Source organism: Cydia fagiglandana, chromosome 20 (genome assembly GCF_963556715.1).
Source record: "Cydia fagiglandana chromosome 20, ilCydFagi1.1, whole genome shotgun sequence".
NCBI classification, from domain to species: domain Eukaryota; kingdom Metazoa; phylum Arthropoda; class Insecta; order Lepidoptera; family Tortricidae; genus Cydia; species Cydia fagiglandana.
In genome coordinates, this window is record NC_085951.1 from 15,122,970 (window position 1) to 15,137,463 (window position 14,494).

Sequence of the window (14,494 nt, forward strand, 5' to 3'; positions counted from 1 at the left end):
TTAATTAGATCATCTTCTCGTACCTGTTTCGGGCCATAGTACTCTTTATTATACTGTGGTTGGGTTGACCTATCAGTCCCTAGATTCTGAGCTTTGTTTTCAATATGGTCTGTTTCTCATGTTACTCATGTACTCTTTTGAAGATCTTAAAATTGATACAAGGAAGTTTAAAAGCGCCATAAAATATATTAATACATTTTTTTCGCAGACATGCAAATAAGATGTAAATGTCTCACTTAGTGTTTTCCATTAAATGTAACGATAAGATATACTTTACAAAAAAATGTTAAAACACTTACAAAATGGAAGAGTCAATGTTAATCAGGTCATTATCGTATAAAGTATCGGTCATAAAAGGGCAGTAAAATATTAACATGTCGGCGATGAAAACAAAATGAATTTTAGACAGCATTACATGTTAATTTAATGTTAATGACATTCATGACAAGGATGTTCTGATATCAGAGTAAAATGGCAAACGTAAATTTAATATTTATCGATACTTCTTTAAGGAATATCAAGTAACATTATGAAACTACATTTATTAGTTCGTTTTATAGGTTTTTAATAGACTCGGGCAATTTACATTTAAGTAGGTGCCATTTCAAAAAGCCTTTTAAGTATGTAAATTTAAATTTAAAAAATATTACATTTAAAGGATAAGCTATAATTATTAAATTTTGAATTTTAACAGATAATATTTGTTATTTATTATGATAAGGTTTTTTTTTACTCTCTTTGACACTATTCAGTAGTGTAACCGGTGCATACTAAAGTACAAGAAATCCAAAAGCATTTTTTTTATTAAGTACCTTGAAAAGATTAACCTACATGTTTCAAGCCCTATTGCGACTCCGATATCAATTTATACCTTTCGAAAGGTATAATAAAAGTTTGGCAAAATTGTCATTTCGTTGCGCAATCGCAAATGACATTGTCAAATGACAATTCCGTTCCGCAATTGACATGGCGACACACGGGACATTGTTTGCGTATGCACTTATTGAATAGAGTTGAAACGCATTCATACGTACATGCCAATGGATGAAGTGTGGGCCAAGTCAAAGGAGAAAAGCTAATTCGGAATGTTTTGATTTGTATAGGTACAAATAACGAATTATTTATTATACTGACATTTACCCTGGCAGAAAGCTCTTGTAGTCTAACGGTTAGAGCATGCGATTCTTAATATTAGGGACCGTGCGCGTTGGAGGGTCTGCCATCTTGTGGCCTGAATTGGAAACATAAACATGTACATTGCCAAAGCAAGTACTGCCATTTACCGTTCTTGTACGTTTTCTTGTGCATAGTAGATTATGCCATCTTGTGGGCTACATGGGAAACATAAACTTCACATTTATGCCTCGCGCCAAAAATCTGACGGGTCCTGGGTATAGTTCATGCACGCTCCCTATCCGGAGGTTGCGGATTCAAACTCTGGATCGTATTAATGAGGTTTTCGGAACTCATGTACCTACGAAAATATATCACTATTTGCCAGTTACTTTTTTAATGAAAGAAAACATCGCAGGGAAACTGGACTAATCTAAATACATAATGCCCCTTTGGGTTGACAGGTCAAATGGCAGTTGCTTTGTAAAAAAGCTTCACTTTAGTTTAAAATTGTATAAGTTGAATTGAATTGTATTCAATCTTTTTATATCATCATCATATTCCTCGCATTGTCTAGATTTTTGCCACGGCTCAAGAAAGCTTTGAGTCCACTTGGAACCAATCCCAAAATTTGGCGTAGTGACTTATCTAATATAAATTGAAACATTAATATCTTTAAAACTTACACCAAATATGACTGTAATAAAATTACCATACCCGACAAAACAGAGTTCTGCATAAACATGTGTTTCCATTGATGCGTGGCTTCTAAATCATAGCTTGCGATACACAGTAGCAATGATTCCGGCGCGTGGTGCAAGAGGAAGGAATACAGCGATTTGTTGTTGTGGCAATAGGGACGGTTATTTTATTGCATCGATAGTAACTAGCCCCCTTATTCATGAAATTGCATGTTTTATTTTTTTTATTATAACAAACAGAAATGTCCAAATGACGGATAGGGACACACGCTTATATAACTGTTTGACTTTTTTTATGAATAAAGCCATAGGTATATTTAATTCAATTCAATTATACAAGTTTTAAATAGAATATAAAAAATCGGTACATGATACCCTGGTAGGGCACAGTAATTTTCTCATAAGTATACTCGTTAATTCAGTACGCTTATTTGCGCATTATGTTTTATTTTATTAGAATATTCTCTCTGATTAGGCGCGAAAGTTAACAGTCATCTAGTTTTTTTAGACACATGTTTAATAAATAAGGTGCATAGAATTTGAAAGCGGGATAATTTAAAAAACTGTAAATATCTACTAAACTAAACACACTTTCAACTGAAGCAAGGTGCCTTGGTAAGCGTTACAGTAGGGCATGTGTCGCTAAAGTGATATATGCCTAGTTAAGTGATAAATGCTCCGCTGAAACGCTCCCGCGCCCGCACCCGCTACAGCCCATGCCGCATGAACGTTTACGCAACTCCGGCGCATCGGCGCGTGCGCCGTTGCGTGTAATTGTCCGGTAGTGTTGTGTGGTATAATACTGTACTGGGTAATTGAATACATGTCTATGTTGAATGCAGTTGCCAACCGAGAAAGGTTACTATGGGCTACTCGTGTGTGCAATGAAAATGTGAATATTTTTTTCACCACACCAGATCGGAAAGGCTTACTTTGCACTTCAAAAACTGATAGCAAAGTTGCATTTTATTCACATGTGAGGCAAAGTAATCAAATGCAAGTTTTGAGTTGTTTTCTTATGTTTGGTGGTAGAATTGCCTTTTAAATGATGATTTTGGATGTGAAATATTTAATAACATTCATTTGGATTTGATTTTGTTTGATATTTTACATTTAATATTTGCTTCGGGTTGGTGTGGTGAAAAATTTTGTGTTTCACTCGGGGGCAAATTTTGTTTAACCCTCGTGCTTTGAAACCCTCGCAACGCTCAAGATTCCATTTTTCGAACCACTCGCTGCGCTCGTGGTTCAATTTTGGAATCTTTCGCTTGCTCGGGTATCAATATTAGCACGAGCGGTTAAACAACAACTTTGCCCCCTTGTAAAACAAATAACTATTAACTACATCTTTTATACTAAGTAGGTATTTGACATGACTGTGTTACTACTGTTAACGTGAAAACACAACGATAGACTGACGCTCCAAAATCATTAGAATCGGACCAAATTAACTTGGCATGGCATTTGCAATGACAAAGTGTGACAATGTCATCATTAATGTCAAATTTTTGTAAAAATATATAACGTTTATATTGACTTCCCTCACGTTCATCGAATTTAAACTGTCGTCACTATCGCCAGACATAGAGTTAGAAAAGAAAAGCCTGCAGCGATTTTGATAGCCCACGCAGTGCAAGTGTTATTTTAAACGTCAAGCTTCTATGAAATTATGACATATAAATAATACTTGCACGTGGGCTATCAAAATCACTGCAGACTTTTCTTGGTCTAACTCTACTAACTTTAAGCTTATAGGTACTCTACATCGCGTGACAATCAGTAAATCTATATAGCACCGTTTTATTTATTAACAGTCACCTTCATAAGCACTAATTGCCCATGACACGCCTTATAAAACACATCCAATTAAAAACTATTATACCCATAGACAAATACCTCCATACCATAGACAGTCTATCATAGAATAATTTGTCTATGCTTCCTGGATTGCCTTACTTGGTTCGAATATGGCTTTTTACCTTAATCGTACCTTAGCTTAACTTCCTTTTCCGAGTTTGTTTACGTCGTGTTTATGGTTGTATAAGAAAATATAACTTATAGTAAATCCCTTTCTGATATCGAATTTCAATTGTCGTGAGTCATATATACTAAAATTAAACTGATTTTACGGTTTACTTAAAGTATTTTATGGTAACATTCCATTTCTAACCGCAGCTGCACTACCGGTACTGAGCGCGTCGCTATCATTGTCAATTGCCATAGTAAAATGAACAGTAATGCAGCTGTCGTTGGAAATGGACAACATTTAGTCACTTTCTGGGAGCTTAATATGTCGCGCGAGTGTCTCATAATGCTAAATCGTAAAATGAGATGTTGATAATGCTCTGCCATTAATAAAAACCGGGCAAGTGCGAGTCAGACTCGCGCACGAAGGGTTCCGTACCATAATGCAAAAAAAAAAGCAAAAAAAAAACGGTCACCCATCCAAGTACTGACCACTCCCGACGTTGCTTAACTTTGGTCAAAAATCACGTTTGTTGTATGGGAGCCCCATTTAAATCTTTATTTTATTCTGTTTTTAGTATTTGTTGTTATAGCGGCAACAGAAATACATCATCTGTGAAAATTTCAACCGTCTAGCTATCACGGTTCGTGAGATACAGCCTGTGGCCTATTTTATAAAGCTACAAGTTACAATTTACAAGCGGAAGTCTCGTTCTAACACATAGGGTTAGAAAGAGACTTCCGCTTGTAAATTGTAACTTGTAGCTTTATAAAATTAGGCCCTGGTGACAGACGGACGGACGGACGGACAGCGAAGTCTTAGTAATAGGGTCCCGTTTTACCCTTTGGGTACGGAACCCTAAAAATGACACGAACGAAATATTCACGTATATTATTCACAAGAAATACGACCTAAATACATAGCTCTAGAGTAGAATATCATCATCAACATCATCATCTCAGCCATAAGACGTCCACTGCTGAACATAGGCCTCCCCCTTACGAAATAATCCTCCCCCTTAGAGATAATACACGAAAGTATTTTTACCCAAACTGAACCGGAGACACTTCGCCCTTGCTCGGTCAGTCTGAAATGAGATCTCACCCATTCGTTTTTGATTTAGACACACAACAGCAGAAGTGGCAAAACGGGCCAAGTGTCCATATTGATCTGTACACGCTCTTATTCTTTTATCTGATCCAGGTCAAGTTCTAGTCTCAAAACGAAAAGGTCAAAACAACAAAAGCTATCAAAAACGTTTTGACCTTGTTATTTTGACATTTCAGCTTGACCATAACACCTGTAGACATCTAAACTGCTCCAAAATGGTCATCATTCACGCTGTTCATCATCATCATCATCATCGTAAACCTTATTGCAAAGATATAAGGTGCATCAATAGTCAGTAACTTGTTTGTGCTTACCGAAGACTAGTAAATATTCAAGACGAACAACCTCTATACAACAGTGCGTTCTATTATTAAATTGAACAATGGGACTTAATCGCGTATTTTAGTTTTAAGATTTACCTCCGACTTCGAGGACGATGTTGTCCCGGAGAAGACACTGCATTCTCATGGGTTTTTAGTACTTTTTCATTTTATCTTTATTGTTTTGTCTTTATTTGCATTTCATTTTATTTTTCATATTATCCATTGGCTTACTAAAATAATGCTCTCCTAGCCGCTTGTGATATGCACAAAAACATTTTGGACATATTCTTATTTAATGGCGCCATCTGGTTTTAACATTGTTAATCCTTTTCAAATGTCCTGAAATGCTTTATTTGCGGTCAGTCAAGTCCAATTTTACGTTTTGATATTATAAGTAGGTAGGTAGCAGTAGGGTAGTAATTAACATGTGCAAATAAATAAAATGTAAAAAAGATAGTTAATGTCATCTACAACATTGACGATTCTGCAATAATAAATATGTTAAACAACAGAGAATATCTGACACGATCTTATTTGTAGAGCCATAAGTACGTGTCACATATTTTTGCGGCCTTCGAAGAGTAACATATTATTGCAGGTGACTATACGAGGTTTATCTGTCTTCTTTATTTACTAAACTCTGGTGCTAACCTAAACATCTCCGTCGCAATCCATATCAGAAAGACCACATTCCTCGATCATAAAAGGCGTCGCAGCTTCGCACCAATCCATGGCACGTCAGTCCTTCGGCATAAGGTCGATATTCCTTTGACTCCGATTAAATCAAATGTCGGCGTGGGCGGTAAATGGTAACAACTGTGTTATTAACCAGTGATTGACAGTTGGGTTTATTATGTTGGTAATGGCGGATTTATAAGGAGCGGTTGGGAAATGGTGAAGGTTGGGGTTTTGAGGTTATGTCAGTTTGTTTGGGTAAAAGGAAAGCCAAGACATGGACGAGTAAAAGATGACAGACAATGGGCTATACAAAATAGCGTTTTTTTAATATTTAGCGCCATCTACTGAACGGAAGTTGAGTTATTTCGACAAGAGGTCTAAACGGCGATTATATATGTGAAATAGAAATAAGGCTGCTGTTATATTCGTCTAATCCAAAATAATACATAAACATGTCGGCAACATGCAGTTAAAAAACTTAAAGCTTTGAAGATGAAGTTTTTATATCCATAGTGAATGAAGACATCTTAATATTTGATACGATAAAACTATCCGAATCGCATAAAAATCTAGTACCATGTATTCATATAAAGGTATCGGCTGAATACATGTACAGTCACCGGTAAAAATATGGGTGTACAAATCATTTCAAAAATATGTCCCATAACTCTTATGTCAGTGAATTAAGAACTATGGGACATATGTATTTTTGAGTAAGTTGTCTACATCCATATTTTTACCGTTGACTGTACCTGTGCAAAAAGTTTAACAATCATAAATACTAGCCCAACCCTCCAACAAACACACAATTTCTCGAAACAATTGAAAAGTCGGTACTTACACTCAAAAACATACGTAAGAAACATTCCAACTCACTCATTTTGAAACCTAATGATGTTTGTTTTAGCAAAGAAAACAAGCGCACAAGGCGACACACAAAAAGAAAATCGCAGCATTTGAAGTGCACTTTACTATACCAAATTAAATGTGCACTTATACAACTGGCATTGTATCTCTTTTGTCATAAGAAACAGCGTCGGAAATCGGTTGAAATTGAGTTTGAAGACTGTATTTTAAACTTTGTGTTTTCAGCTTGCAAATTTTACTCTAGCAACTGGATAATATATCTTATCAGCAACAAAATAGAGTTTAAAATCGTTTATTTCAGAATGTAAAGTATGTAAAGGGCTCTCATATGGTCAGAACGTGAGAGTATTTTAAATAGATGAGTCAACGACCCTTTTAAGGGCATGCAAATATTGTTTTGATTCATGTCGAGTTGAATTGTAATGATTTGTTGATTTGAGTGTTTCAAGGTGCTTTGTCGGAGTACTTTGTACTTGTACGTCGACGTCAAAAATAGGTTTACATTTTTCGCCTTATTGCAAAGGAGTAAGGTGTAAAAGTGTAAACATATTTTTAGGCGTCGCTTGTACCAACAGTCCAACACATATTTGATGGTATGCTTTTGAAGTATTGCTTGAGTATCAATTTGTTGGTATTTATTATATTACAAGCGTCTGGGAATATTTTTTTTATTCGGCCTTGATTGAGATGATGTCAATTCGAATTTATTCGAGACATAAAATGACACATCAGTTTGATATTATTTATTGGAAAATATAAAATAGAAAAATAATAGAAATCTGAATCATTAGTAAATGTACAGATGCAGGTATTGATTAAATATGGTCGTATTTTGTTCATTGTAAATATTTCATATTTATTGTAAAGAGTAACCATTTAAAAGACACACATTAACCGACATAACAACTTAAGGCCCACTTGCACCATCCCACTAACCCGGGGTTAAGCGGTTAAACCGTTAACCCAGTGTCAAACTGTACTGGTAAACGTGGTAACTTCAGGTTTAACTTGTTAACCCCGGGTTAGTGGATGGTGCAAGTGGGCCTAAGTCAGTTAAAGAAAACATACTAAGTAGGTACGTAAAAAATAAACAAGAAAAGAATTTTCTTGGCATTAATTACTACAAAACTATTGATCCCATTTCTAAATACCTAGCCACCCAGTGACACGCGATATCAAACACACGTATAATACAATAACTCATCTAAAACAATGTGTAGAAGCAATTAAACTTATTCACAGCTAAACCAGGTCAGTGACCTCGCTAATGAGTTAATATTTACAAGTCACACGATTGTGTGCCAAAACCTAGAGGTGAACGAACTAGTTATGTCCTAATTTAATTGTCTAATATGCGTAACCTCTTGTAATCTGTGTACTGTGACCGTCTGACCGTGGTGGTAATAAAATCTGCATTAGGCTTGATTAACATAAATACGACAAAGTATACAAAGGTTTAAGTAATCAAAGAGCTGAAAAAATGCCTAGGATATATATCTTAATTAGCTTCTGTTGATTAAGATAGAAAGATAGGACCTTAAAAAGTTAAGCAGTTAGTTTATTGTACGCGGTACAATCATATTTATCTTACTACTAGTATATCCTCATGTTTTTGTTATGTTTTATGGCGGTAAGCCTCAACACATTTGTTATCTTTTAGTTCAGTTATATTTATTTTCTCCTGTATGTGTTGTCAATTTAATATTCTCCTTATTAGTTTTAAGTTAGTGATAAGTTAGGTCCCCACCGAAAATCAACGCTGCGGCTTACCGTCGTAGCATTACGCTGAGTGGGGGTCCTATTTGACGTCCATGTGTCGATATAAAATTTGTAATTTAACTGGTTGGTTGACGTAAATAAATGTATTTTCTTTTCTTTCTTTCTTTATTTACACTTATACTAGCCATATTTATATGGCGGCAAATATTATCCGACGAGAATTGTCAAACTTTTCATTCAAAAAATGTTTTATCGAACCACCGTTCATGTTGACAGACGATTTAGTGCCTACCGGCCCAAATTTATTATTTTCTGACTATGTTTCCCTTTTGTACAAAAGTCTACAAAATTTAACATTTACATTTGTTTCTCTTTTCTACAAAAGTCTACAAAATCTAACATTTTCATTTACATTTTTTCATCTCCTCGTTTCAGAGCGTCTCGATCAAGATGACGGCTGTCACATGGACCGCGACCGTGTCGACGACTACGTCAGCCTGAACACCGGCCTGCGCAAGACCGGCTACGCTGACACCTTCTACGGAGGCAAGAAACCCTCCTCCATCGAGGACAAGTCCAACAGGACCAGCCCTGAACGCATCGTCGTCGTAGAAAGCAACAACTCACCAAGCATGAGCCTTCGAGCCAGCAGAGACGTCGAGCCTAAGAAAGCCCTCCGCAGCCGCCCTCCCAGCAGGATCCCACATTCACCCGTCCGCGCCAGGACACCCAGCCGCGGCAACACCCCCAGCCCTAAACACACAGCCAATGTACAAACTTCACCGAAACTTACTCCAAAGCTACCACCAACAGCTAGAAACACTTGGAGTGGACGCACTGCCCCTAATCAAGCCAAGTCTAAAGCCAGACCGACTATCGGCGCTGATACCTTCGATAATCCTAACAAATCTCCCAAAGCAAGGCCTAAAGCCGCTCCTCAGAATGAAGCATTCAAGAGAAATTCCCCGCTTAGAGCTAGCAGCGTTACTCTCCGCTCTCCACCGAATCAAAAGCCTCTAAGTCCTTTGCTAGAACACATCTTAAGGTCGACAGAAACTGCTAAAGACGATGCCGCAGTTTTAGAAAAGATGAAGGAGATCATCAGAACTTATTCAAAAGGAGAAGATTCTTTATCCAGGACGAGTTCTAAAGACTCAGATTACGCTGATTTCACTTCAGCGTGGGTAATGTCTGATGGGAAACTGGAGAGGTCGACTAGTACGAGGCAGTTGGCTGCCCCGAGGAAGGATCCACGGAACGGAGCCTCCAGGATCCCAGCTCCTGTGTCAATAGGCTGCCGGAGGTCCACTTCCACGTCCCAGTTTCAATGACAGGAGTCCCAGGATAGTGAGCTCAGTGAAAAATAAAGACTGAATGCCGGAGAAGGGTTGTGATGGTTCATGTCAAGTGATAGAAAAAGTTCCGTTTTTGGCAATAATTAGAATGTATTTGGAAGACGATTTCGAAGGTTTTTGAACGGCCTGGCATAGTAGCTATAATTCAAGGCTCACGCCTGTTATTTGTATAACATATATCTTTTCTATTTATCGAATATAGCGTAGTCTATCAGTTATAATTATCTATCCATATCTTTTATGTGTATTAGTTGTATCGGTAATGTTTAGATATTGTAGTGTTTTTGAAAATTTTCTAATGTCGTCTAATTGGTGTTCATCTATACACTTAAAATGTAGTAAATTTACACTAACATAAAAGTAACATCATAGTTTATTTAAAGAAGTACGGCTTCTTGGTATACACTGGTTCGAATGGAGCCTAAGATTTTGTAAACTTTATAGTAAGATGACCTATTTTTCTCTTTTGACACTCATTTTTTGACTTAAAAATATGTGTCAATGTGTTAGTTTATTTACACGACACTTTTCAATATAAATTGGTCATCACTATAATTATTGATTTCTGGTTTTCTTTGTGAAGTAAACTAAAACTATATCGGCTGTAAATGGGAAATCAATTTCGTAATTTTGTTGAAAAGACACATCATTTAAGCTTCAAGAACTGGTTTATTTTTACAAAGAAAATAATGAAATAATATAGGTAAAGACATTTTTAATAACACTAGATGTAACTTAACAGTTTAAAGTTTAGAGGCATTAGAGTTACTAACGTTAGATTGTAATACTTTTGCTAAAGACTATGATAGCACCAGAACAAACCACAACAAAACAACAAAACTTACAACAAAATTTACAAAAATGACACTTTTTGAATAGTGTCATTTATTCATTAAAATATATATATATTTAGGGTGAGTTCTGGTGTTAAACAATATGGTCTAATTTAACGTTACGCGGGTTGATTCACAAATAGCGACAAAAGATGGTGCTAATTTTAATTTTAGGTTAAATAAAATATGGCAAGTCCCAGTAAACTTCATCTTGTACGACAAAACGTATTATAAACACCATTATAGATTACTGACAAGTGAAACACTTGTGTGCAACCGGTGTCAGTGGCGAAGGGATGTGTATATCAGTAAACTTGTTAAATTTATGCAGTTTGAGCATTTTAAACAGGCATTAAAAGCATATTAAATGTTATGCTTGCCTTGTTCAGTCGCCATCAAGATTAGGGAATGCAAATCGGTTATTTATTGTATGGAAATAACTGCGGTTTCGGTTAATAACCGATTATTTCCATACAAAAAATAACCGAAAATAGCCGATTTGCATTCCCTAATCAAGATATAGCGGAGCGGCCAAGGCGCTCATAAATATCTGAACACGCCTCTATTGTGGAGGCGATAGAATTCGTGTTCAGATATTGTGAACACCATGGCCGCTCCGATATATCTGATGGCGACTGTTCCATGATGCTTTGCGACACTGACATTGCTTGCAGGTCTATGGTTTTCTTGGAGACGTTCAAGACCAAGATGGAAAGTTAACATTTTATTTTCAAGTAGGTAATTATTCAACAGAGATTTTATTTTAGTTCTAAGTATACGATAATCGTCGCCCAATAAAATTAGTTGTAAAAGACAAGTTTGAAATAAGTTTTTAGTTAGAAATGACATTTTTTTTAGTTTTTTATTCGAGACTAAAATGGACCCGGTTGATTAACAAAATTAACATAGTATTTATTGAGAAATGAGCATTTGGTAAGCATTTATCGGCGATCATTCCAATTTACCGGGAAATCTTTGAAATTTTTTTCAAAAAGTAATCTCATGTTTTGTCTGTAACTGTAGTTTTTGTAAGCGACATAAATGCACTATTTGTAACTGTCATTTTATGAAAAATTATTTGCATTCAATTAAATGTGAATAAAGAAAAAAACATTTATACAATGACTTAAATTCTCAAGAAACGACGTGAAAAAGGTGGGAATGCGTATTGACCGTGAAAAAATGGTCGAAAACAAGTTTTAATGCTTTGACCAGTGTAACTGTATTACACGAGAAGTCGTATTAAGCGGGTGCTTTTGTAATTTTATCGCTTAGAAGAACTACGGCCGATTGTACATAGGTTGTGAATTAGCAGTTGGTGGTTAGGTTATATGGCATTGAACTAAAACATCCAAAATCGTACCTCATCTAGTATACCAATAAAAGAGTATTTTTTCACTCGCTTGTAGTGTAGACAGCTTAGCGACTTGAAAATATAAAGGTTCTAGTTGCGTTGGATTATAATAGGTACAGTCAAGGAATTTAAATTCCGACCCATTTCGTACTTTGTCACAGTGACAATTAATATGAAAGCCGCTAGAGACCTCATACAGTTGTCACTGTGACAAAGTACGAAATGGGTCGGAATTTAAATTCCTTGACTGTACTTATGTCGAAGACTTAAAATTATATCCAAAAATCCGAAATATAAAACATAAAGATGACGACTCAAAAACGCAATAAACAATGTAATAAAGGATCTTTATATTTATCACGCAATAATTATAGCCATGCCATAGACCGTCCAAAAAGCAATATTTTTGGAAAAAATAACTTATCTGGAAATCAGTTTTTGGTGAAACAAAGACGCATAATTAACATTATGTATTCGACGAGTCTTTGTTTTATCAATAAAAATCAAATTTATATATCAAGTAATTCACTGTTTCTGATCCTTCTTAATTATGTATGTTTCATTCTAACTTGTAAGAAATATTAAAAATAATTGTTCATTTAATAAACTAGTGACTTAAACCAAAAAGTTCAGTTTCCACATTATACCAAACTAAAACTTTTTGATTCGGTCACTATTTTATAATCTGTGCAATTATTTTTTTTAATCATGCTTCTAAAAGCTTGATCAAGATCGCTTCTCTCTGTCCAATTATAGGCATCGCTTAACGTGCGATAGAAATAGAAGCTTTCGCAAACTATGCTAAAATAGTATATTGAATAAGTTAGAATTGGAACTGCTATTTGTAAATTATATTATAAACCACCAGGCTATTCTATGCTTCTACTAAATACTACATTTCTGCGCATTGTGGATTCCGCTTACAACGAATTAATATATAACTATGTGCAATAAGTTATTATGTTAATGACTCATTCAAATCCTGTATTTTATATGATGAAATCTAAGCCTAAACATGAAAAAATGGTTTGTAATGTTTAAAATAAGTATGTAGGTACTTACCTACCTAGGTACTTATTTTAAATATTTCATACTTAAAATAATATACCTTACCTATGGTTCTTTTTCGATCTAGGTATGTCGCTATTTTTTTTTATCGGAATAGACTCGTTTATCGGAATGTTCGTTGTGAGCGGGGCCACAAATTCTTTAGGTATAACTTGGTATAACTTAATTATGGTTGAGAAAATAGAGTTATAAGTAAATTACTAAAAACTAAAATCGATCAGATAAATAGTTACTTAAATACTTACTAGATGGCGCCCAAATAAGCTCGAATTTAAGCATGTCGTTCTAAAATGAGGGCGTTACTTCGATAGTATGGGATCGGCTTTTTGGCAGTCAGTTCGTGTGATTCCTAACGTTCATTGAAAAACCCCATCTAGTGAGATTTTTAAGCACGATATTTTAGTTCATCAGTATTTAATTGTAACTCTATAATCTCTGGTTTTGGTTAGTTTATTGCTAGAGGCTAAGTAAGACTTAGTTGCTTCCTGGTCGTTACCACTGACAATGCCATAGACATTCGTTATTCTATTTCACTGAATAAAGTTGATACAATATAAAAAAAATGTTTTTTTTTTTTAGTGAACTATCCCTATACCTCCTGCTAAATCCATTTCATCATCATCATTCTAGCCTTCAGTTGCCCACTGCATATGAGCATAGGCCTCTCTTCGTGTAGGTACGCCACTTATCCCGGTTCTGAATCCATTTATTACACAGAAGGAGAGAATTTTAAAGTGAGAAAGAAAGATTATGGAATATATCTAATCTAGTCTAACAATGTTAAGTTTGCACCTCAGAGAAATAATAATAATAGAGGCCTTCCGGCAATAAGTCCGCCATTTGCACTTTTCATGTATTGTAAAATAAATAAATAATAAAAGCGGGAATGGGATATTATGGCTGAACGAGAGGGTCTTAAAAACGGGACCCTATTATTAAGACTCCTCTGTTTATCCGTCTGTCTATCTGTCTGTCTGTCACCAGGCTGTATCTCATGAATCGTGAACCGAACAGTTGAAATTTTCACACAATGTATAATTCTATTGGCGCTATAATAACAAATACTAAAAAATACGGAACCCTCGCACTTACAGGCGTAGCTCACTCCGCGATTTCGTCGCTTTGCTACAGGTAGCTAAAAGTACATCTGTTCCACCCCAATTTCGTGGAAAGCCATAAGCCGCGCGTGGCGCTGTCGCCACCTAGCGGCCATATTCTGTGCTGATCGTAACAGACGCGTTTTGTTAGAGAGTGAGTCTTCTGTACCTAGTACTATTATTTATTCTGTGGCACTTGTCCGGTTTTTCATGCATTTTTCATATTTGCCTGCTGTAACGTAGACCTATGGTAGGGTAGACCAATGCTTCGTGGACAACAATGTGTTACCCGACTAAATTACGTAAAATG

At 35.7% G+C, this 14,494-nt stretch overlaps 1 protein-coding gene and 1 long non-coding RNA gene across 2 annotated transcripts in view; one reads left to right on the forward strand and one right to left on the reverse strand.

Moving 5' to 3' along the window:
* Positions 1 to 13,650, forward strand: part of LOC134674688 (GAS2-like protein pickled eggs) — a 134,253-nt gene extending 120,603 nt beyond the window's left edge. The window contains exon 5 of the mRNA XM_063532810.1: positions 8,913 to 13,650. Coding sequence (XP_063388880.1) covers positions 8,913 to 9,808 — 896 coding nt within the window. The 3' untranslated portion in view covers positions 9,809 to 13,650. The remainder of the gene's footprint in view (positions 1 to 8,912) is intronic.
* Positions 1 to 14,494, reverse strand: part of LOC134674707 (uncharacterized) — a 444,870-nt gene that overhangs the window by 112,556 nt on the left and 317,820 nt on the right. The gene's annotated exons all lie outside the window — the stretch shown is intronic.